At 66.8% G+C, this 25130-nt stretch overlaps 1 protein-coding gene across 2 annotated transcripts in view; it reads right to left on the reverse strand.

The window, feature by feature from the left end:
- LOC102443745 (zymogen granule membrane protein 16) overlaps positions 1 to 25130 on the reverse strand; it is a 74011-nt gene continuing 48881 nt past the window's right edge. The window contains exons 1-4 of one of the 2 annotated variants that reach the window (XM_075917356.2): positions 4437 to 4562; positions 3410 to 3474; positions 1912 to 2044; positions 1 to 367 (exon numbers count right to left, since the gene is read on the reverse strand). In XM_075917356.2, coding sequence (XP_075773471.2) covers positions 1 to 367; positions 1912 to 2044; positions 3410 to 3473 — 564 coding nt within the window. In that variant the 5' untranslated portion in view covers position 3474; positions 4437 to 4562. Of the gene's footprint in view, positions 368 to 1911; positions 2045 to 3409; positions 3475 to 4436; positions 4563 to 25130 lie in introns of those variants that run through there. The other variant, XM_089779103.1, reaches the window with a different exon arrangement.

Below are 25130 nucleotides of genomic sequence, written 5' to 3' on the forward strand. Positions count from 1 at the left end.
CTATTCAAAGGGATAGCCTGGGGAACGCCCTGCCACTGGGACCATGGCCCGGCGCCCCCCCCTCTGCCTGCGAGGGCCGGCCCAGTGCATGCCGATGCCCGTGAGGGCCGCTCCGTTGTGGTGCCCGGTGATGAAGTCCAGGAACTCGACGGGCTCCTCGGGGATGGCGTTGAAGCTGACCCCGTAGGGCTGGCCGAAGAAGAAGATGCGGCCCTTGTTGGTGGAGACGATGAGCTGGTAGATGTAGGTGGAGTGTTTGCCGGAGACCTGCGTGATCCGCTCGCCCCGCAGCAGGCTCACCTCGTGCTTCGTCCCCCGCTCGCCCCCGAACGCCTGGCCCCAGGTGTAGGCAAACTGGAGCTGGATGCTGGGGGAAGGAGCAGAGCGGGGTGAGAGCGGCCCCCCGAAATCTGCATAGAGCCCCCTAAACCAGTGACCCTCCCCCAATCCCTCTCTGCCCCCAAACCACCAACCCCCCATCCCTCTCTCCCCCCAAAGCACAGACCCCCCATCCCTCTCTGCCCCCAAACCACCAACCCCCCAATCTCTCTCTGCCCCCAAACCACAGACCCCCCCATCCCTCTCTGCCCCCAAAGCACAGACCCCCCCATCCCTCTCTGCCCCCAAACCACCAACCCCCAATCCCTCTCTCCCCCCAAACCACCAACCCCCAATCCCTCTCTCCCCCCAAACCACCAACCCCCCCAATCCCTCTCTCCCCCCAAACCACAGACCCCCAATCCCTCTCTCCCCCCAAACCACCAACCCCCCCAATCCCTCTCTGCCCCCAAAGCACAGACCCCCCCATCCCTCTCTGCCCCCAAACCACCAACCCCCCAATCTCTCTCTGCCCCCAAACCACCAACCCCCCCATCTCTCTCTGACCCCAAACCACAGACCCCCCATCCCTCTCTCCCCCCAAACCACCAACCCCCCCAATCCCTCTCTGCCCCCAAACCACCAACCCCCCAATCTCTCTCTGCCCCCAAACCACCAACCCCCCCCAATCCCTCTCTCCCCCCAAACCACCAACCCCCCATCCCTCTCTGCCCCCAAACCACCAACCCCCCAATCTCTCTCTGCCCCCAAACCACCAACCCCCCCATCTCTCTCTGACCCCAAACCACAGACCCCCCATCCCTCTCTCCCCCCAAACCACCAACCCCTCCAATCCCTCTCTGCCCCCAAACCACCAACCCCCCAATCTCTCTCTGCCCCCAAACCACCAACCCCCCCCATCTCTCTCTGACCCCAAACCACAGACCCACTGTGACGTAGTGGGGGGTACCTTGCTGGGGCTGTGGTGACCTCTGCTGTCTGTAGCACGACCCAGCAGGGCAGGGGGGGAGTCATTATGCAAAGGGGGCTCCAAACCGGTCTGACCAGCCACCCCCCAGGGAGGGAAACAAAGGAAGGTGGATGCCGCCCTGGCTGGGGGGCAGGGCTGGAAGAGAGTTACTTTTCTGGCTGGGGAGACAGCCTAGGGAAGGGAAGGGGGCTGGGATTTAGGGGCCCAGTCTCCCCCATATCAAGGGGGGCTGAGGCATCCCAGGCCTGCCCTGGAACCAGATTCCATCTGTGCTGGGCTGTATCCTGGAGAAGCAATAAACTCCCCTGTTCTACCGGCTGGGGGAGTCTGTCCGTGCCATACGGGGGTGCAGGAGTCGGGGGACCCCAACGCGCCGTCACCCCCCCAATCCCTCTCTCCCCTCTCTGCCTCCCAACCACCCATGCTCCGAATCTCAACCTTCCTTTATGCCCCCAAAACCACCGCCCCACCCCTGGACTCCCCAGCCCCTGCTCTGCCCCCCACCACAATGCTCCTTCAGCCGCGCCCCCCTTCCAGTCCCTTCCCCACTGTCCTCTCTCCTCCACACCCTGACTCTGCCCCCACGGCCGCCGCCCACGCACCCGGCGATGTAGCTGCAGGAGTACTCCCAGACCCGCAGGGCTGTGATGACGCCCCGTCGGTGCAGCCCCGAGTAGGAGAACGGGGTCCCCGAGCCGGAGCCGTACTCCCCCGAGAAGGAGTGTCGCTTGTGGCCTGGCAGAGAAAGAAAGAGTGAAACCGGGGCAGAGGGCAGGAGCTGCAGGGCGGAGTGGGGGGACCAGTGGGGGTGGCGGGGGCTGTGGGGCAGAGTGGGGGGACCAGCGGGGCAGGAGCTATGGGGTGGAGTGGGGGGACCGGTGGGGTGGGGGCTGCAGGACGGAGTGGGGGGACCAGCGGGGGGAACGGGGGCAGCGGGGCAGAGTGGGGGGACCAGTGGGGGGGTGAGGGCTGCAGGGCAGAGTGGGGGTTCCGGCAGGGGGGGCAGGGGCTGCAGGGCGGAGTGGGGGTTCCGGCAGGGGGGGCAGGGGCTGCAGGGCGGAGTGGGGGTCCAGCAGGGGGGCGGGGGCTGCAGGGCGGAGTGGGGGTCCAGCAGGGGGGCGGGGGCTGCAGGGCGGAGGGGGGGTCCAGCAGGGGGGCGGGGGCTGCAGGGCGGAGGGGGGGTTCCGGCGGGGGGCGGGGGATGCAGGGCGGAGGGGGGTCCAACAGGGGGGCAGGGGCTGCAGGGCGGAGTGGGGGTTCCGGCGGAGGGCGGGGGGCTGCAGGGCGGAGGGGGGTCCGGCAGGGGGGCGGGGGCTGCAGGGCGGAGTGGGGGTTCTGGCGGGGGAGCAGGGGCTGCAGGGCGGAGGGGGGGTCCAGCGGGAGGGGCCGCAGGGCAGAGTGGGGGTCTGGCGGGGGGGCGGGGGCTGCAGGGCGGAGTGGGGGTCCGGCGGGGGGGCTGCAGGGCGGAGTGGGGGTCCGGCGGGGGGGCCGCAGGGCGGAGTGGGGGTCCGGCGGGGGGGCCGCAGGGCGGAGTGGGGGTCTGGCGGGGGGGCGGGGGCTGCAGGGCGGAGTGGGGGTCCGGCGGGGGGGCGGGGGCTGCAGGGCGGAGTGGGGGTCCGGCGGGGGGGCCGCAGGGCGGAGTGGGGGTCCGGCGGGGGGGCCGCAGGGCGGAGTGGGGGTCTGGCGGGGGGGCCGCAGGGCGGAGTGGGGGTCTGGCGGGGGGGCGGGGGCTGCAGGGCGGAGTGGGGGTCCGGCGGGGGGGCGGGGGCTGCAGGGCGGAGTGGGGGTCCGGCGGGGGGGTCGCAGGGCGGAGTGGGGGTCCGGCGGGGGGGCCGCAGGGCGGAGTGGGGGTCCGGCGGGGGGGGCCGCAGGGCGGGGTGGGGGTCCGGCGGGGGGGCCGCAGGGCGGAGTGGGGGTCCGGCGGGGGGGCCGCAGGGCGGAGTGGGGGTCCGGCGGGGGGGCCGCAGGGCGGAGTGGGGGTCCGGCGGGGGGGGCCGCAGGGCGGGGTGGGGGTCCGGCGGGGGGGCCGCAGGGCGGAGTGGGGGTCCGGCGGGGGGGCCGCAGGGCGGAGTGGGGGTCCGGCAGGGGGGGTCTGTTCACCTGTGCGCTCGGCGGCCGAGTGCCCCAGCAGGGCCAGGCTGACCAGCAGGACTTGCAGCAGCATCCTGTGAGGGCCACGCGACAGGCTGAGCGCCCCACGTCACCCCCCAGCCAGCCCAGCCCCCGCCCCACCGCCGGGGTGCTCCCAGTGGTCTCCCAAGCAGATTCTCCCCCCGAGGCAGGGCTGCCCCACACCTTGGCCCATCCCGCAGCCGGGGGCAGCTCCGGGCAGACAGGCGCTGTGGGGAAAGCCAGGGCGCGGGCGCAGGACCAGAGCTGGAGCCGGAGCCGGAGCCGGAGCCGGGGCAGGGGCGGGAAGTGGCTCGGCGTCAGGGGCAAAGGCTCCAATCTGGTGCCCGGAGCAGAGCTGGCCGGGGTGGGACAGCCAGGGGCCAGGGGCCGGGGCCGGGGCAGGGGCAGGGGCAGGGGCAGGGGCAGGGGCCGGGGCCGGGGCAGGGGCAGGGGCAGGGGCAGGGGCCGGGGCCGGGGCAGGGGGCCGGGGGCAGGGGGCCGGGGCCCGGGGGCCGGGGGCCGGGGCCGGGGCCGGGGCAGGGGCAGGGGCAGGGGCAGGGGCAGGGGCCGGGGCAGGGGCAGGGGCAGGGGCAGGGGCAGGGGCCGGGGCCGGGGCAGGGGCAGGGGCCGGGGCCGGGGCAGGGGCAGGGGCAGGGGCAGGGGCAGGGGCCGGGGCCGGGGCCGGGGCAGGGGCAGGGGCCGGGGCCGGGGCCGGGGCCGGGGCCGGGGCAGGGGCAGGGGGCCGGGGGCAGGGGGCCGGGGCCCGGGGGCCGGGGGCAGGGGCCGGGGGCAGGGGGCCGGGGCCGGGGCAGGGGCAGGGGCAGGGGCCGGGGCCGGGGCAGGGGCAGGGGCAGGGGCAGGGGCAGGGGCAGGGGCAGGGGCAGGGGCCGGGGCCGGGGCAGGGGCAGGGGCAGGGGCTGGGGCTGGGGCTGGGGCCGGGGCTGGGGCCGGGGCAGGGGCCAGGGCAGGGGCAGGGGCAGGGGCCGGGGCAGGGGCCGGGGGCCGGGGCACTCACGTGAACCAGGGCAAGCCCGGGGCAGAGGAGAGAAGGGGCGCGCGGCGGAGCAGCCGGGAGCCAGGAGCCGGGCCAGGCGGTGGGTCCGGGTGCAGCGGTGCCGGGCGTGCGCCCCACTTAACAGGAGCAGCCCCCCCGCCCACGCCCCCCCCCCGCACCGATACCCATCTCTTGCACCAGCCCCTTATCAGCTCCGCGGCCCCCGGCCAGCCGGCCCTGCGGTGTAACGGCCTCCCGCCCCCCAACCGCCCGGCCTCAGCCCCTGCGGCCAGACCCCCGCTTGGGGGGCACTGGGCCCGGCCCTTGGACAGCCATGACTGCCAGGGTCCCAGCCCCCATGCACCCCCTGCACACAGCCACCCGTCCGCAGGGCCTGCCCCCCACCACCCCACCCCCTGCACACAGCCACCCGCCCCCAGGGCCTGCCCCCCACCACCCCACCCCCTGCACACAGCCACCCGCCCCCAGGGTCTGCCCCCCACAACCCCACACCCTGCACACAGCCACCCGCCCCCAGGGTCTGCCCCCCACCACCCCACCCCCTGCACACAGCCACCCGCCCCCAGGGCCTGCCCCCCACCACCCCACCCCCTGCACACAGCCACCCGCCCCCAGGGTCTGCCCCCCACAACCCCACACCCTGCACACAGCCACCCGCCCCCAGGGTCTGCCCCCCACAACCCCACACCCTGCACACAGCCACCCGCCCCCAGGGTCTGCCCCCCACTGCCCCCCACCCCACCCCCTGCACACAGCCACCCGCCCCCAGGGCCTGCCCCCCACCACCCCACCCCCTGCACACAGCCACCCGCCCCCAGGGCCTGCCCCCCACCACCCCACCCCCTGCACACAGCCACCCGCCCCCAGGGTCTGCCCCCCACAACCCCACACCCTGCACACAGCCACCCGCCCCCAGGGTCTGCCCCCCACAACCCCACACCCTGCACACAGCCACCCGCCCCCAGGGTCTGCCCCCCACCACCCCACACCCTGCACACAGCCACCCGCCCCCAGGGTCTGCCCCCCACCACCCCACCCCCTGCACACAGCCACCCGCCCCCAGGGCCTGCCCCCCACCACCCCACCCCCTGCACACAGCCACCCGCCCCCAGGGCCTGCCCCCCACCACCCCACCCCCTGCACACAGCCACCCGCCCCCAGGGCCTGCCCCCCACCACCCCACCCCCTGCACACAGCCACCCGCCCCCAGGGCCTGCCCCCCACCACCCCACCCCCTGCACACAGCCACCCGCCCCCAGGGCCTGCCCCCCACCACCTCACCCCCTGCACACAGCCACCCGCCCCGAGGGCCTGCCCCCCACCACCCCACCCCCTGCACACAGCCACCCGCCCCCAGGGCCTGCCCCACACCCTGCACACAGCCACCCGCCCCCAGGGCCTGCCCCACACCCTGCACACAGCCACCCGCCCCCAGGGTCTGCCCCACACCCTGCACACAGCCACCCGCCCCCAGGGCCTGCCCCACACCCTGCACACAGCCACCCGCCCCCAGGGCCTGCCCCACACCCTGCACACAGCCACCCGCCCCCAGGGTCTGCCCCCCACAACCCCACACCCTGCACACAGCCACCCGCCCCCAGGGCCTGCCCCCCACCACCCCACCCCCTGCACACAGCCACCCGCCCCCAGGGCCTGGGCCCCCAGTTGCTGCCGAGCCCCTTCACAGCTGGGAGCTAGAGGAGTGGGGTGTCTGGCTGCAGTGTGGGCCCTGGGGGGGGCACCCCGACTCTGCTCTGTGCTCTCGTCCGGCACATGGCAACCGCTGCATGGATTGAAAACAACATGAAAAGCAGCATGGCCACGCGCACACGCACACACACACAAACACACACAAACACACACACATCCACGCGCACACACACACACATGCACACACACACACCCACACACACACACACACACACAAACACACACACATCCACGCGCACACGCACACACATGCACACACACACACCCACACACACACACACACACACACAAACACACACACACCCCCACACCCACACACACAAACACACACTCCCCCCCACACAAACACACACTTCCCCCCACACACTCCTCCCCCCACACAAACACACACTTCCCCCCACACACTCCTCCCCCCACACAAACACTCACTCCCCCCCCCACACACACATGTTTAAACTAGGTTCGTTGGGGGACAGGGCCCAAAACCCTGAGGAGAACGGGGATGTGGGATGCTGGGAAGAAACGCAAAGGGGAAGGAGCGGCAGAGGCGGCCCTGACTCGCTGCAGGAGGAGCACCGCTAGTCCGAATTAGGAGCGTTCATTCGAGCTGCCTCGCCCGTGCAGCGTGTCGCCGCGGGCAGGGGGTTCGAACTACGGGGCACTTAAAACTGGCGGCGTCCGGGAACATGCAAATGACGTCTGGGATATTTTAATCCCGGGCTTCATTTGCAAGTTCGAATGCCGCCAGTAGCCACCCTAGTTGGAACTCGGGGGCGGTGCAGACAGACCCTGAGAGAAGCTTCCGCATCACAGGCCCTGGTTTTCATGGGGGACTTTAATCACCCTAAAAGCGACGAGGAGCCCTGTGGCACCGTCTAGACTAACAGAAGCCTTGTCACATCTGACAAAGTGGGTCTTTGCCCACCAAAGCTTCTGCTCTAACCCAGCTGTTAGTCTCTAATCAGGGTCTGTCTACACTACAAAGTTAATTGGAAGTACCAGCCGTTAGTTTGAATTAACTTTCATAGGCGCTACACAGGCGAACCGCCAGTTGGAATGTAAATCGCACTAGCGGAGCGCTTAATTGGAACTAGGTAACCTCAGTCCACGAGGACTAACCCTACTTCCAATTAACTAGTTCGAATTAAGGGCTGTGTAGCCCCTTAATTCGAACTAGTGGGAGGCTAGAGCTCCCCAGCTTGCCCTGGTGGCCACTCTGGGCACCACCAGGGAAACTCGTTTGCCCCCCTCCCAGCCCTGGAGCCCTTAAAGGGGCATGGGCTGGCTACGGTGCCCGTGCCAGGTGCAAGCCTGCCAGCACCCAGCCAGCAGACCCTGCACCTGGCACGGCACGAGCCAGCCACCCGATGCCCCCCAGCCCTCCGCCTCTTCCCGGGACCAGGCTGGCGGCTCCCAGGAACCTGCCCGGGGCTGCAAGAGGCGGGCGCCCGCCTGGGCTAGTGCGGAGATCGTGGACCTCATGGAGGTTTGGGGGGAGGCCTCCAACGTCCACGACCTCCGCACTAGGCACAGGAACGCAGCCACATGCGAACCCAGGAGCAGGTTTGCATGAAAATCAAGTTGGTCCAGTGAGATCCCCGACCCTGAGCCCTGAGCTTAGAACGTGAGAACGGCCGCACTGGGTCAGACCAAAGGTCCATCTAGCCCAGTACCTGTCTGCCGACAGCGGCCAGCACCAGGTGCCCCAGAGGGGATGGACCAAAGACAATGACTGCGGGTTCTCCCCGTGTCCCTAACGAGGCACCGCCCCTCCCACCACACAGCTCCCGAGAAGTTCAGACAGGGTCACGTTTTACAAAGGGATTTATACGCACTGCAGGGCAGACAGTCTAAAATCAGGCCTGGTGTGAACAGAGTGAGCAAGGAGATGTTATGTTCCCATCACACAAGAACTAGGGGTCACCCAATGAAATTAATGGGCAGCAGGTTGAAATCAAACCAAAGGCAGTATTTCTTCACACAGTGCACAGTCAACCTGTGGAACTCCTCGCCAGAGGACCTTGCCAAGACCAGGACTTTAACAGGGTTCAAGAAAGCACTAGATAGGTCCATCAGTGGCTATTAGCCAGGCTGGGCAGGAAGGGTGTCCCTAGCCTTTGTCGGAGGCTGGGTTGGGTGATGGGAGGGATCGCTTGATGGTTCCCTGTTCTGTTCACTCCCTCTGGGGCACCTGGCCCTGGCCACCGTGGGCAGACAGGACCCTGGCTGGATGGGCCTTTGGTCTCACCCCATCTGGCCGTTTGGCCGTTGGTAAAGACGTTACAAAAGAACCTTGCACAACTTGCTGTGCAACGCACACGAGCCGCGCGCCAGGAACGAAGCCGGCGCGCGGAGAAAGAACTGGCCGTCGGCTGTCACGGTCTCTTCCTGTTGCAGCATCGGGGCTGCGCTTATCAGCTTTCCCCGCCGCGCACCTCCCAACGGCCGCTCGTCGGACGCACCCCGAGCCCCGCACAGCTCCTTGCGCAGGGCGGGTTCACGGCGCCCAGGGAGGCTTCCCCCACGGGACCCGTTCGGCTCGCAGCCAAACACGCACCCGACACTTCGGCTGCAGCTGCCCGGGAGGCCACGGACCTGGCTGAGCAGTGAGGGTGCCCAGCCCGGGCATTGCCAACAACCCAGTGCTCATGCCCCAGCCCTGTGGCTACGGCCCAGCACAGGTGTGCCCAGGGCATGGAGCCGCCAGCGACAGGGCTGGGCCCGGCCCCGGGCAACGCAGGGTTAACAGGGCCAGCGTCCCGCAGACAAACCTTCGCTTCACCCAGGGCCTGGCTGCCTCCGGCCACCAGCCTCACTGGGCCCCAGCAAGGCAGGGGTGTCTGCTCTGTGCCCCGGAGGGCCAGGCCTGGGCAGGAGCCTGTCTGGAGCTCACCAGCTGGCCCTCCGGCAGCGAGGTCATGGGCCTGAGGCAGCGGCCAGGAGCGCCGGGCCCTTTGCATCGGCAGGGCCAGGGTTAGCTGCCTCCTACGCACAGGGACACGGCCAGGGACACACAGGAGCCTGACACCGGCCCAGCGGGAATTGGGAGCACGCATGGAGTGTGGGCCCCCTTCCAGCAACAACCCCCCTTCCAGCAGCCAGCACCCAGACCAGCAACCAGCCCCCTTCCAGCAACCAGCCCCCTTCCAGCAGCCAACCTCCTTCCAGCAGCCAACCCCCTTCCAGCAGCCAGCACCCAGACCAGCAACCAGCACCCAGACCAGCAACCAGCCCCCTTCCAGCAGCCAGCACCCAGACCAGCAACCAGTCCCCTTCCAGCAGCCAGCACCCAGACCAGGAACCAGTCCCCTTCCAGCAGCCAGCGCCCAGACCAGGAACCAGCCCCCTTCCAGCAGCCAGCGCCCTTCCAGCAGCCAGCCCCCTTCCAGCAGCCAGCCCCCTTCCAGCAGCCAGCGCCCAGACCAGCAACCAGCCCCCTTCCAGCAGCCAGCGCCCTTCCAGCAGCCAGCGCCCAGACCAGCAACCAGCCCCCTTCCAGCAGCCAGCCCCCTTCCAGCAGCCAGCACCCAGACCAGCAACCAGCCCCCTTCCAGCAACCAGCCCCCTTCCAGCAGCCAACCTCCTTCCAGCAGCCAACCCCCTTCCAGCAGCCAGCACCCAGACCAGCAACCAGCACCCAGACCAGCAACCAGCCCCCTTCCAGCAGCCAGCACCCAGACCAGCAACCAGTCCCCTTCCAGCAGCCAGCACCCAGACCAGGAACCAGTCCCCTTCCAGCAGCCAGCGCCCAGACCAGGAACCAGCCCCCTTCCAGCAGCCAGCGCCCTTCCAGCAGCCAGCCCCCTTCCAGCAGCCAGCCCCCTTCCAGCAGCCAGCGCCCAGACCAGCAACCAGCCCCCTTCCAGCAGCCAGCGCCCTTCCAGCAGCCAGCGCCCAGACCAGCAACCAGCCCCCTTCCAGCAGCCAGCCCCCTTCCAGCAGCCAGCGCCCTTCCAGCAGCCAGCGCCCAGACCAGCAACCAGCCCCCTTCCAGCAGCCAGCCCCCTTCCAGCAGCCAGCCCCCTTCCAGCAGCCAGCCCCCTTCCAGCAGCCAGCGCCCAGACCAGCAACCAGCCCCCTTCCAGCAGCCAGCGCCCAGACCAGCAACCAGCCCCCCTTCCAGCAGCCAGCGCCCAGACCAGCAACCAGCCCCCTTCCAGCAGCCAGCACCCAGACCAGCAACCAGTCCCCTTCCAGCAGCCAGCACCCAGACCAGCAACCAGCCCCCTTCCAGCAGCCAGCACCCAGACCAGCAACCAGCCCCCTTCCAGCAGCCAGCACCCAGACCAGCAACCAGCCCCCTTCCAGCAGCCAGCGCCCAGACCAGCAACCAGTCCCCTTCCAGCAGCCAGCACCCAGACCAGCAACCAGCCCCCTTCCAGCAGCCAGCGCCCAGACCAGCAACCAGCCCCCTTCCAGCAGCCAGCGCCCAGACCAGCAACCAGCCCCCCTTCCAGCAGCCAGCACCCAGACCAGCAACCAGCCCCCTTCCAGCAGCCAGCACCCAGACCAGCAACCAGTCCCCTTCCAGCAGCCAGCGCCCAGACCAGCAACCAGCCCCCCTTCCAGCAGCCAGCACCCAGACCAGCAACCAGCCCCCTTCCAGCAGCCAGCGCCCAGACCAGCAACCAGCCCCCTTCCAGCAACCAGCCCCCTTCCAGCAGCCAACCCTCTTCCAGCAGCCAGCGCCCAGACCAGCAACCAGCCCCCTTCCAGCAACCAGCCCCCTTCCAGCAGCCAACCCTCTTCCAGCAGCCAGCGCCCAGACCAGCAACCAGCCCCCTTCCAGCAGCCAACCCTCTTCCAGCAGCCAGCACCCAGACCAGCAACCAGCCCCCCTTCCAGCAACCAGCCCCCTCCCAGCAGCCAGCCCCCTCCCAGCAGCCAACCCCCTTCCAGCAGCCAGCGCCCGTCCCAGCAGCCAGCACCTGTCCAGCAGCCGGGGTGTCACAGATTGTGGGGGGTCCCCAGGCCCTGCGCCCCATCAGCAGCCAGGCGGGACTCTCCGGCAGGCAGAACAGAAGGTTTCTCGGTTCCCAGGGACACGGCTTATTTCAGCCTTCTGGTTACGGGAGCCGGGAGCCGTCAGCGCTGTCCTTCTTGGGGAAACGGGGGCCCGGAGCCCGGCCCTCCAGGCCAGCTACACTCCCTGCTCCCCCAGCCAGCCACAGACTAACCCCGTCATAGCCACTGCTCCCAGCCCCCAGGCCGCCCCCCCGCTTTGTCCTGCGTCCAGGCCCGCGGTGCTATCTGCTGTCACCTGGCCCCAAGAGACTGATTTGTTGGTTTTTAAGTTTATACTTCCCCAGGGTATGTCTACACTACCCCGCTAGTTCGAACTAGCGGGGTAATGTATGCATACCGCACTTGCTAATGAAGCCCGGGATTTGAATTTCCCGGGCTTCATTAGCATAAGCGGGGAGCCGCCATTTTTAAATCCCCGCTGCTTCGAACCCCGTGTAGCGCGGCTACACGGGGCTCGAACTAGGTAGTTCGGACTAGGGTCCTATTCCGAACTACCGGTACTCCTCGTGAAACGAGGTGTACCGGTAGTTCGGAATAGGCACCCTAGTCCGAACTACCTAGTTCGAGCCCCGTGTAGCCGCGCTACACGGGGTTCGAAGCAGCGGGGATTTAAAAATGGCGGCTCCCCGCTTATGCTAATGAAGCCCGGGAAATTCAAATCCCGGGCTTCATTAGCAAGTGCGGTATGCATACATTACCCCGCTAGTTCGAACTAGCGGGGTAGTGTAGACATACCCCCAGTGAGTCCAGCCCAGCTCCCCCGTCTCATGCAGAGAGTGCTGCGGTGCCGAGGGAAACTGAGGCACGCTCACACAGGGTTACTCCCGCCCAGCACAGGACGGCAGAATCACAGCACACCACCGAGCACACGGAGCGAATACAAAGCAGAGTGACTACGGGAACCGACTCGGCCCCCGCCCTGTCACACAGGCCCTGCCTGGGCTCGCGGTAACTTGTGCTGCCGTGGGTTCAGGCCCCAGGTGCGGCTGCCTGCTCCCAGCTCCCCTCGAGTCCCTGATCACCCAGGCACGGTCACAGGGGGGGAGGGGCCCCTGGGGTGGCAGGCCTGGGACTCCCCCACCTGCAAGATCCGAACCGTGCTGCCCCTTCCCCGAGATGGGTCAGGGCAGCCCCCCTGCACCCGCTCCTCTGGCGCCCCCCGGGGGTTCTCCCGCACGGCGTAGCTGGCTCGACCGGCCCCTCCCTCTCTCGCCTTGTGCCCAGCCCAGGGCGTTTCCCTCCCTCACCCTGCGACCGACCCCCAGGTGTTAATTCCCAGGGGGCCCAGAGGAGGCCAGAACCGGGCTAGCGCCCCCCAGAGGGGAAAGGCCCCGTGTCCGCCGCTGGCTTGTGTCGCTGCTTCCTGCTGCCACCTAGTGGCGGATCCTGTTCAATGCCGGGGTGCAATGCCCAGCCGGGGGGGGGGGTGCTGTGGCAGGGCGGGGGGCTCTCTGGGGGGGGCTGCATCCCACAGGGGCCCCAAAGACACAACAAAGAGACAGCTGGTGCTGCTGGTGCATTGCCAGGCTGGGCTGGGGGGGTTACCAGTGGGGGGCCCAGCAAGGGGGGACTGAGGGGTGGGGGGAGGCGTTGGCAGTGGGAGCCAGGGGGGCAAAGCCAAAGGGAGGCAGGAGGGGAGCAGGCGGGGGGGGAAGGGAAAACAGCTTTGCAGGCGGGGTGGGGGATGGAGCAGGCTCTGGGGACACGGAGGGGTCCGTCGCCTCCCCCCCGGGACTGTCCCCCCCCGCTACTGACCCCCAGTCACCCCATGATTCCCCAGCACCTGCCAGGATATCCACCCTGGCGCCCCCAAACCAGGGCTCCCTCCCCACCCCTCGCCCCCCAGCAGCGCTGGCAGGGGCCGGGCCAGGTGCCCATGGGAAGCCGATGGCGTCGAGGAGGGCGCCGCACAACAGAGCCCGGGGGTGCAGGGGGTGGCGGGGAAGGACGAGCCGCTGGATTGGACTGGTCCAGAGAGGAGAGGTAAAGGGGTTACACCCAGCTGCTCCCCACAGCTCAGCCCCCCCGGCCCTGCCCCCCTCTCCAGGCATCGTCAGCGGTGCCCAGCCAATGGGCGAGGCAGGAGGACGCGACGTGCCTGGCGAGAAAGGGACATGAAACCAAGCTGAGCTGCAGGTTTTCGAATCCATCGAGCCTGGATGCAGACCTGCCCCATAGTCAGCCAGGCCCTGGGAGGGCGCGTCGGGGACCCCCGCCCTGCACCCCCACCCACGGCCAGATGTGACTCCACCAGCCAGTAGAACAGAGAGGTGGAGGGTAAACTGAGGCAGCCCATGGTATTTAGCTAAGAACCCCAATTCCAGCCTAAATTTGAGACAGGCTGGTAGCGGGACCCTGGTTACCCCGGCAACTGCCCTCAGATCAGACACTGGCCGATGCCACAAGAAACGGTCGACGTTAACGAGCGTCCGTTGTGCTAACCCCGGATAACGAGCCGGGGCCCCCGAGGGGGCCATGCCAGCGCGGCAGGATCACCCCGCAGCAGGCACAAATCAGCGTCATCGCCAAGCTCCCGGGAAACCTCGGATGTTGCTGCTGCCTTACTTAGCGTGTCAGGGATAACCACCGGTACGACGGGTGAGCTAACGCGCCGCGGGGCCCGGGGCCCTTCTAGGCTTGCAGCAGAAGCTTTCGTGCGCAAAGACCCGCTTCGTCGGCTGCACGGAGTGGAAATGCCAGAGGCAGGTGGAAATAGCCAGCCAAGAACACGCTGGAGATAACGAGGTCGATTCAGTCCGGACGAGGCCCACGTCTAGCAGCTGGTGTGGTGTGTGGGCCTCTTCCTCCCTGGCTGACCTGACCTTATCTCCAGCCTTGCTGTGACTGGCCCTCTCTTCTTGTGCTGTGAATTTCCACCTGCCTCTGGCATTTCCACTCCGTGCATCTGGCCCAGTGGCCTTTGCGCACGAAAGCTTCTGCTCCCATGCGTCTGTGGGTCTGTGAGGTGCCACAGGGCTCCTCGGCGCTCTTGCGGATCCAGGCTAACACGGCGCCCCTCTGAGATTATGAGCTAACTGGCAACGGTGGAGACGCTAGGTCATCTCTTGAAGGCTACGTCTACACAGGCAGCTTCTTCAGCAAGAGCTCTTTTGCGGAACAGTTCTTGTGCAAAAACTCTTCCACAAGAGCGCGTCTACACTGGCATGTGCGTTTGCACAAGAGATGTGCGTTTGCACAAGAGCATCCATGGCAGTGTGGACGCGCTCTTGTGCAAGAAAGCTCCGATGGCCATTTTAACCATAGGGGCTTCTTGCGCAAGAAATTCCTGTTGCCCGTCTACACGGGCCTCTTCTGGAAGAGCTCTCGTGCAAGAGGGCTTCCTCTTGAGCGGGAGTGTCAGAGTTCTGGTGCAAGAAGCCCTGATTTTCTACAGCACAACAGCGATTTACTTGCACAAGAACGCGCAGCCCGTGTAGACAGGCAGCACGTTTTTGCGCAAGAGCGGCTGTTTTCACGCAAGACCGCACCAGTGTAGACACAGCCTGTCACAGCCGGTGGTTTATTGACTTCCGTGCTCATTCCGTCTTGCTGCTAGACCTAGCAAACCACTTCCCCTCCGTCCCCCTACCACCTACAATCGACTGTACTGTTCTGGTTAAGCCGTGTTCACCAGGTCAACCCCTGGGTGACGCCCCCCAGCGCTGGGTGTGCAATAAACCCTCCGCTCGTCACCTGCAGCCAGAGCGCGTTACTCCCCACAAGAGGGTTTCTTGCTTCTCCAGGATACAGCATGGGACTGATGTAGGCATGCGGGGATACTGACCCCCCCCCGGCAGTGCTACAGACACCGGCCAGTAGGGGTCACCCACAGCCCACACAGCCACCGGAGTGGAGCCAGGGCCACTAGCTGCCCCCTCCGCCCTGCCCCCACCTGGTACAGCGAGAAAGCCCCTTGCAGAGCGTCAGGTTTCCAGGAGGGGTTGGCCTGAGCAGCCGTCCCCCCCTCTGAGCTGAGGTTTGCTGGCCAGCCCCTGCCTCTGGGGCGCCTGCCCTTCCCCGGCCCCAGCCAGTTACCCCTGGACAGTCCCAGGTCGTGGGCCCTGTCCCGCTGCCTGGGGCACTGAGCCCTCTTGGGGCCCCCTTGCCCACAGCGCTGGCAGGTTAGGACCCGCGGGCTGACTCTGTCCGGGCCCTGGCTGTCCCTCGGGGGGCGGTGGCTGGTCCCTGTCTCTTGGGCTCGCCCGTAGGTGATTTCCTCCGTCGCTCGGCCGAGAGCCGGTCCCTGCGCGACTCCCTTTGTCTCCGGGACGCCCGTTCTCACCCGGACCGGCCGGCCGCGAACTCACCCGCCAGCCTCCCGGCGTCCTCTGGCCTCCGAGCCACAGCTCAGGCTGGGCGGGCAGGCTTCATAAAACCGGTCCAGCATCATCAGCGTAAGCAGGTCCCTGCGGTCTGGGCCACGGCCCCGCACACCCGCTCGCGGCAGGATCGCGCCAGGCCGGAGGCCAGATCCACACAGGTCTCCCCTGGCTCCTTCAGCGCCGCCCCCGCCTCTCCCCCCCCCCGAACTTCTTCCTGTGCGTCTCGGGGGTCAGCCCGGACTTGTGCAGCAGGGCCTCTTGGACCCTTCGTAGCCCCCCGGCTGCAGATCCTCCAGCTGGCTAAGCCCCCCCGCAGCCTCCTGATCCAGCAAGGGGGGAGCTGCTGGAGCTGGTCCGCTGGGGGATGGTGCAGTTCACAGGCCCGCTCAGAGGAGCTGAGCACCCGTCCGTGTCCCCCACGTCCTTACACTGGGCCAACGTGAGCGTCTGGCCTCCCCGGGCCCCCTGGGGTCCTCCCCTCTCACCGCAGCCGGGGCCCCTCGGCGTCTCCGCTCCGCCATGGCCAGCTCATGCTGCCGCTGCCTCTCGGTCCTGTGCCTCCAGTTCCTTCAGCCCCAGCTCGATCTCCAGCCGCCGCGGCTCTGCCGGGAGGGACCCCGCCCTGGACGAACCGCTGCTGGCGGAGCGTGGCCGGGTGGGCACCGTCTGCCTGGCGGGCTCCAGCCCCCTCCGGTCTGGGAGCCTGAGACGCTCCCCAGGGGGGTCTGGCTGCTCCCCGCTGGGACAGGATCATTCTCCTCCAGCCGGGCAATCAGCTGGCCCTTGGGTGCTTTGCCCATGGTCAGGCCCCTCCCTCTGCACAGCCCCACAGCTCCCTGCCGATCCCTGGGGCGCAGACTCACCGGCCTGGTGCTGCGGGACGCTCCATCCCCGGGGTGCAGCACATCCCACTCCTGACACCACTCTGACAGCGCGGCGGGGACCCCGACCCTGCTCCCCCGAAGCAGCCAGGCGGGACTCCGCCTGCCAGTAGACTAGAGGGTTTATTGCTGCGAGATGCAGCCCAGCACGTGCTCGCTGCAGGCGCAGGAGGACCGGCCGACAGCCCCAGTTCCCTTGGGGGGAGGGGTTACAGGCCCCTGAACCCTACACTGGTTTTAGTCGGATTCCTCCTTGCTTCCCCCGCTCAGACCCCTTCTCCAAACCACCGAACACTCCTCCCCACAGCCCCCCCTTCCTCTGTTCACCCCCTTCCCCTAGCCAGGGCCTACGCGCCTGCCCTCAGGGACTGCCCCCCCGGGCAGTGCTACAGACACCGGCCAGTAGGGGTCACCCTCAGCCCACCCAGGAACCAGTGCACGTCCAACCAGACAGGAGCCAGGGCCACAAGAGTGGACAGCCCCCCCACCACGTCACACCCGGCCCTGGGGGGCACCCCCTGGAGGGCCAGGCCCCCGTCCCATCACTCACAACGTGTCCGTCCCTGTCTGGCTGCAGCTGAGGCGCTGAGACCTACGGGGTGACCCCAGCTCTGACAGCGGCCATGGGGCGGGCACCAGCTGCCTGTGCAAACACCATAAGCCCATTACAGCATCCTGGCCCTAGGGATTCCTGGGCCCATCCCAGTCCCGCCCGCCCGGGAGCCCGCCGGGGGCCATCGCCGTGGGGAGCCTGCTGGGGGGAAATGGATTTACACCGGAGACAGCCCAATACCCATTACAAAACACCTGGTGTGCAAGAGAAGAGAGCGCCCCCTGCTGACCCCCTGCTCCCTGCCCCACAGCGCCCCCTAGCGCCGCCCTGGGGCACTGGGCCAGCCCTGCCTGCCAGGGGAGAGCGCCCCCTGCTGACCCCCTGCTCCCTGCCCCACAGCGCCCCCTAGCACCGCCCTGGGGCACTGGATCAGCTGTGCCTGCCAGGGGAGAGCGCCCCCTGCTGACCCCCTGCTCCCTGCCCCACAGCGCCCCCTAGCGCCTCCCTGGGGCACTGGGCCAGCCCTGCCTGCCAGGGGAGAGCGCCCCCTGCTGACCCCCTGCTCCCTGCCCCACAGCGCCCCCTAGCACCGCCCTGGGGCACTGGATCAGCTGTGCCTGCCAGGGGAGAGCGCCCCCTGCTGACCCCCTGCTCCCTGCCCCACAGCGCCCCCTAGCACCGCCCTGGGGCACTGGATCAGCTGTGCCTGCCAGGGGAGAGCGCCCCCTGCTGACCCCCTGCTCCCTGCCCCACAGCGCCCCCTAGCACCGCCCTGGGGCACTGGATCAGCTGTGCCTGCCAGGGGAGAGCGCCCCCTGCTGACCCCCTGCTCCCTGCCCCACAGCGCCCCCTAGCGCCTCCCTGGGGCACTGGGCCAGCCCTGCCTGCCAGGGGAGAGCGCCCCCTGCTGGGCCCTGTTCCACTCCTATGGCCCCTGTAGACAGGGTTGGACCCTTTTCTTTACATCAGGCACCATCGAGTGGAGGTTGAGGGGCACAGTGCGACTTTGGGAGGGAGCAAACTGAAACCCCCAAAGGTCTCGCTGCCGCCCCAAGTCCTGCAGATCAAGGAGACCCCATCATGTTCTGGGCTCCCTGCCTCAGTTTCCCCTCACTCCAGCTCTTCCCCTGGCTGTGACCAGCTGAATAAGCAGTTGCCATGGAGCAGGACGCTGCGGAGCCGGGCGGCGTGGCGGGCGTCTGTCCCCGGGGCGGAGAGCCGGGAAGGTGGGGCACGTAGCCCTACAGCCAGCGGAACAGGCCAGGGCCCGGCGGGCGGGGGACGAGGCTGGGCCGAGAGGAAACAGCGGCTCTGCCGGGGCCCGGCCGGGACCACAGAGCCGGGGCAGACTCCCGAGAGCTCGCCCCCCGCCGTGTCTAGGCGCTTCCCGGGTGACACTGCCCCTGCCCCGTGGCCGGGAGCCACCGTCCTGCCCACGCCCAGCCGGTTCTCACACGCCTGCGTCCCCATGGAACCCAGCCCGCCAGGCACGCGGACCGGGCCTGACCCACGCGCCCGTGGGGCACAGGCCGGGCCTGAGGCCGGCTCCGGATGGACAAGGCCTGGCTAAGGGACGCTCCTTGGGAACAGCCTCGGAGGAGAGCAGGCCTTGGCGTCGGGGACAGACGGCCGTGGGGCCGGGCGCTGTGGTCCTGATCCGATGGGGGCCTCTCGGCGTGCGCTGCTGGTGCAAATCACCAGGGCCCGGCGGGCTGAGCGCACACGTCACCAATGGGGCAGAGTCCTGGCCTGCAGCCCCAGGCTTCCCGGAGGCTTTCGGATCCTGGGAGCCCCGGCCGGCCCCGCGCAGACACGGCCTGGGGAAGTGAAGCTAAACCGCATTGGAACGAGGGCGCCCATCCCCACGGCGCCGGGCCCCCCGAGGCTCCCAGTCCCTGCGGCGCGGCGCCCGGGGGACCTGGGGGTTCATGGACCTGGGGTCAGACGGGGACGCAGCTGGTGCCAGCGCCCGCCCCCGCCCGCTGGGAGCACGGCCCCGCCCCCGGCCTCCGCACACACCCAGGCAGGAGGGCTGGGTCCCGGGGAAAGTTCAGGGGAGGGGCTGGAGCAGGTCCCTCACCCCCAGGAAAGGCCTTGAGACCTGTCCCCCCACCCCCTGGGAATGTCACACGCTCAGGCTGTCACCTTTCAAGCGGCACTAGGGAATGAGTGGGAGCGAGAGACCCCAGGAGTCCTGGCTCCCAGCCCCCCTCTAACCACTAGACCCCACTCCCCTCCCAGGGCTGGCTCCAGCCCCCAGCTCCGCACTCTGCTACCGCTACCAGCGCCCCGAGGCAGGGAGCTCCGGCGCCCGTCCTGGAGGAGGCGAGTGGCCGGTGCCGTGAACACTCAGCTCTGGCTCTGCACAACAGCAGCCGGCCCAGGGAACGCCCTTCCCTCCGCCTGGGGTGCACGCTCCCCCTCGGGTCTGTCCCTGCGCCCCCCACCCTGCTTCCCTGGCACGCCGCCTCCCAGGCACCTCGCCCCCCGGCTGGAGCGGATGGGAAACAGCAAACGGGAGCGCCCCAAGGAGGCGGAGCGGAGCCGCAAGTGTGGCACTCGGGTACCAGCCGGCAACAAGGGGCCCTGGGGGCACACGCCCTGATTGGCCAAAGCCCGCTACATTCATAAGACCTCACCCGATCTGCTCTGACAGACTTACATTTCCAACTCGGCACTGGCTTGAGCGCCACGTGCGAAGGAGGCACCCGCTTGAGCGCCAACTCAGCACCGGCTTGAGCGCCAACTCGGCACTGGCTTGAGCGCCACGTGCGAAGGAGGCATCAGCTTGAGCGCCACGTGCGAAGGAGGCACCCGCTTGAGCGCCACGTGTGAAGGAGGCACCGGCTTGAGCGCCACGTGCGAAGGAGGCACCGGCTTGAGCGCCACGTGCGAAGGAGGCACCCGCTTGAGCGCCACGTGCGAAGGAGGCACCGGCTTGAGCACCACGTGCGAAGGAGGCACCCGCTTGAGCGCCAACTCGGCACCGGCTTGAGCGCCACGTGCGAAGGAGGCACCCGCTTGAGCGCCACGTGCGAAGGAGGCACCGGCTTGAGCACCACGTGCGAAGGAGGCACCCGCTTGAGCGCCAACTCGGCACCGGCTTGAGCGCCACGTGCGAAGGAGGCATCAGCTTGAGCGCCACGTGCGAAGGAGGCACTGGCTTGAGCGCCAACTCGGCACTGGCTTGAGCGCCACATGCGAAGGAGGCACCGGCTTGAGCACCAACTCGGCACTGGCTTGAGCACCACGTGCGAAGGAGGCACCGGCTTGAGCGCCACGTGTGAAAGAGGCACCGGCTTGAGCTCCAACTCGGCACTGGCTTGAGCACCACGTGCGAAGGAGGCACCGGCTTGAGCGCCACGTGCGAAGGAGGCACCGGCTTGAGCGCCAACTCAGCACTGGCTTGAGCACCACGTGCGAAGGAGGCACCGGCTTGAGCACCAACTCGGCACTGGCTTGAGCGCCACGTGCAAAGGAGGCACCGGCTTGAGCACCACGTGCGAAGGAGGCACCGGCTTGAGCGCCACGTGCGAAGGAGGCACCGGCTTGAGCACCAACTCGGCACTGGCTTGAGCACCACGTGCGAAGGAGGCACCGGCTTGAGCGCCACGTGCGAAGGAGGCCCAGGTTTGGGGGCACACTTACACGAGTGTTGAAAGTTAGTCGTGTTTCAAGTCTTTTATCAAAAGCTTTTCAGTTGTGTCCCCCCCACGGCTCGGAGGGGCCTGAGATCGGGCGGTAAAGGCCGAGTGAAAAAGCCTTTTGGGGAAAACGTGGAGGAAGCGAAGCGCTGGAAACGGGCGACAGTCCCGTTGCAAACGTGGGATTGTGCTGAAATCAAAGTAGGCCAGCCTGCTTGTCCACCAAATCCAGTTCACTTCAGGGCTGCTCTGCTGTTTTTCAGTCTCAAACCACCACGTAGAGTAAACGCCCTGTGGTTTTGCTAATTGTTTTACTTTTGCAAGGAGCCTTCCTGATTCTCTGCAATGTTTGTGCTGCTAATTTGGGGTTGGTTTTGTGACAGTGTTGGTTTGTTGCAATGTTTTTTCCTTGTCATTTCTGAAATGTTGTGGGGGGGGGGGGGTTTGCCATGTTTTTCCTTGTGTCTTTGCAATGGTTTTGTTGCTGATTTTGCGTTTTTTTGCAATAATTTTCTTACTTGTTTTTGCAATATTTTTGGCTTCATCTTGCATTTTTTATGTTATTTATGCAATGTCTTTGTTATGGTTTTTCGCAATGGTTTTCTCTTGTTTTTGCATTCTTTTCATGTTTTGTATTTTTGCAATATGTTTTCCTTGTAATTTATGCAATGACTTCATTGCAGGCTTTTGGCAAAGGTTTTGTTGTTATAATTTGTCCCTTGTGTTTTTGTTGCTGATTTTTTTTTGGCAATTATTTTCCCTTTTGCTCTTGCAATATGTTTGGATTTTTGTTTTTGCAGGTTTTTCAATATTCTTTTGTCTTTTTGTGTTTGGGTGTGCAATGCTTTCTCTTGGTTTTGCATCTTTTTTCTGGGCCTCTTTGCAAATTTGTGTCAGACTTTGTTTTCTGCAATCTTTGCCCTTGTGTCTGCAATATTTAGCGTTTGGTGCTTTTGCAATTTGGATTCCATGCCAATTTTGCAATTTGGCCTAGTTTTTTGCAACGGTCTTGTTGTTATGGTGATTTTTTTTTATTTGATTTTTTGCAATGGCTTTTTGGTTGTGGTTGCGGGTTTGCAGTGACTGATTGCCAATTTTGTTTTAGATGTCGGTTCTGTTTGTTATTGATCGGGACGCATCGGACAGCCCGGAGCTGACGTAGCGGTGCGGGAGGGTCCTGGCCAATGACGATGGTACAACAGCGTCTGTGGCAAACCAAACACGCCGGCACATTGGGCCTACTTCTTGCAAGCAGGCTTCCCTAAAAACGTGAGCTTGTCGCTTTCTACACAAGAAGCAACACACGTGTGCCAAGGTGCCCTGGGAGTGGGGGGGGGCTTCTCTCTAAACACACAACAAGCTCAAACAATTGTGGTGTCCGTGCAAACATCCAGTGTCACACGCCTACGTGATGAATGAGGTGGGTGGAGTTTCACCAAATTTACCCTCTGGGCTTGTGGCCAAAGAAGTGAGAAGAGCCAGGCTGTTTAAAGATCTCACGCCCAGACAAGAGCGGCCAGTTTCACTTTGGCTTTCCTGCTCCTGAAGTGGGCGTTCTCCAGAGCCGGCAATTTCCTCCACGTTCGGCAAAGCCCCACGTGGGCAGAGCACAACACCACGCGCCTTGGCCGAGAGCACAAGTGGAAGGGGAGGCGCAGACCCACCACCCGGCCCCGCGCAGACCTGGCTCCTGAACACACTGAGCGGGCAGCACGAGACAAAATGTGGGATGGCCCGGGATCGGCCGTGGAGCCCTGCACGGACACAGACTGAATCCACATCTCCAGCCACCAAAAAATGAGCTGCAGAAATCCACCCTGAGACCTGCGGAGAGGACACACGTGGATATGAAGGAGACAGACACACTGACACCCGCGGGGGGGACACACGTGGATCTGAAGCGGACAGACACACTGACACCCGCGGGGGGGACACACGTGGATCTGAAGCGGACAGACACACTGACACCCGCGGGGGGGACACACGTGGATCTGAAGCGGACAGACACACTGACACCCGCGGGGGGGACACACGTGGATCTGAAGCAGACAGACACACTGACACCCGCGGGGGGGACACACGTGGATCTGAAGCGGACAGACACACTGACACCCGCGGGGGGGACACACGTGGATCTGAAGCAGACAGACACACTGACACCCGCGGGGGGGACACACGTGGATCTGAAGCGGATCGACACACCGACACCCGCGGGGGGGACACACGTGGATCTGAAGCAGACAGACACACTGACACCCACGGGGGGGACACACGTGGATCTGAAGCGGACAGACACACTGACACCCGCGGGGGGGACACACGTGGATCTGAAGCGGACAGACACACTGACACCCGCGGGGGGGACACACATGGATCTGAAGCGGACAGACACACTGACACCCGCGGGGGGGACACGTGGATCTGAAGCGGACAGACACACTGACACCCGCGGGGGGGACACATGGATCTGAAGCGGCCACACTGACACCCGCGGGGGGGACACACGTGGATCTGAAGCGGACAGACACACTGACACCCGCGGGGGGGACACACGTGGATCTGAAGTGGACAGACACACTGACACCCGCAGGGGACACACACGTGGATCTGAAGCAGACAGACACACTGACACCCGCGGGGGGGACACACGTGGATCTGAAGTGGACAGACACACTGACACCCGCGGAGGGGGACACGTGGATCTGAAGCAGACAGACACACTGACACCCGCGGGGGGGACACACGTGGATCTGAAGTGGACAGACACACTGACACCCGCGGAGGGGGACACGTGGATCTGAAGCGGACAGACACACTGACACCCGTGGGGGACACACACGTGGATCTGAAGCGGACAGACAGACTGACACCCGTGGGGGGGACACGTGGATCTGAAGCTGTCAAGCCTGATTCCCCACTCTGGCATGATACATGCAGAAATTGGGGCCCGGAAAAATACCCCAAAACGTGATCTCTGCAGACTTTGGTATAAAACTCCCCCCCTCCCCCATCCTAAAAACCTAGATTTTGGGGATAAAAAAATCCGCTGCCCCATCGAGCGCTTTGGAGCCCACAGCCAGGGTGGGCACTTGAACCCCACCCCGGGGCACCCCACGCTCTCTCCCCAAAGAGCATGAAAAGAAAAGGGAACCTACCGGCTGCAGCCCGAGGTATCTGTCCCCTCGCCAGAGGCCTGCAGAGCCCAGACATTGTCCAGGCCCCAGAACTGAACCAAGACCAGCTGAATTTTTTTAAAAAGAACGAACTTTTATTATGAAAACAAGACTCCTGTTGCAAGCCCCATGACTGGACGGAAAAGCCACCAGCTAATATACTCCTGGAGGATTCCCCGTGGGCCGAAACGCGGGTACCAAAGAGAGAACCCCCATTTCTAACAGCGCTGACACCAGCCCCACAGCCCCACGAGAGAAACCGTCAACCCCGAGGGGTTTAGCTAGGCTGTGCCCTGCTGCCGCGCCCCGAAGAGGCTTTTCCTGGAGAGAGGCAGGTCCTCTGCCCCCCGGGATCTGGAGCGAACCGGCCGGAGACAAACCCCCAAATCCCTTCATCCCAGTTTGAAATCCCTACCTGCCTTTCTATTGGCTGCCTGCTACCTGGCTAGGTCCAGTTAACCCCTTAGCCCCCGGGCTGCAGCCCATCCCCTGTGACCGTGACAGAAGCGGATAGACACACTGACACCATCCGTCTGTCTGCACGCACCCCTTCTCACTGCCAGTCACCTTGCCTGGCAGGGGCTGCAGGGGGGGCGGCAGGGACGGGGCCGGCGGGGTGGGGGGAGACAGGGTCCCAGGGCGGGAGGGACGGGGCCGGCAGGGTGGGGGAGACAGGGTCCCAGGGCGGGAGGGACGGGGCCGGCGGGGTGGGGGAGACAGGGTCCCGGGGCGGGAGGGACGGGGCCAGCGGGGTGGGGGGGGGCAGGGTCCCGGGGCGGGAGGGACGGGGCCGGCGGGGTGGGGGGGGCAGGGTCCCAGGACGGGAGGGACGGGGCCGGCGGGGTGGGGGGGGCAGGGTCCCAGGGCGGGAGGGACGGGGCCGGCAGGGCGGGGGAGACAGGGTCCCAGGGCGGGAGGGACGGGGCCGGCAGGGCGGGGGAGACAGGGTCCCAGGGCGGGAGGGACGGGGCCGGCGGGGTGGGGGAGGCAGGGTCCCAGGGTGGGAGGGACGGGGCCGGCAGGGTGGGGGAGGCAGGGTCCCAGGGCGGGAGGGACGGGGCCGGCGGGGCGGGGGGGTCAGGGTCCCAGGGCGGGAGGGACTGCGCCGGCAGGGTGGGGGGGGCAGGGTCCCAGGGCGGGAGGGACGGGGCCGGCGGGGTGGGGGGGTCAGGGTCCCAGGGCGGGAGGGACGGGGCCGGCGGGGTGGGGGGGCAGGGGGAGAGGCTGCGCCGGCAGGGCAGGGGGGGCAGGGTCCCAGGGCGGGAGGGACAGGGCCGGCGGGGTGGGGGGGCAGGGGGGGAGAGGCTGCGCCGGCAGGGCGGGGGGGGCAGGGTCCCGGGGCGGGAGGGACGGGGCCGGCGGGGTGGGGGGCAGGGGGGAGAGGCT

The sequence above is a fragment of the Pelodiscus sinensis genome, chromosome 5 (genome assembly GCF_052426305.1).
Source record: "Pelodiscus sinensis isolate ZL-2025 chromosome 5, ASM5242630v1, whole genome shotgun sequence".
In the NCBI taxonomy this organism is placed as follows: Eukaryota; Metazoa; Chordata; order Testudines; family Trionychidae; genus Pelodiscus; species Pelodiscus sinensis.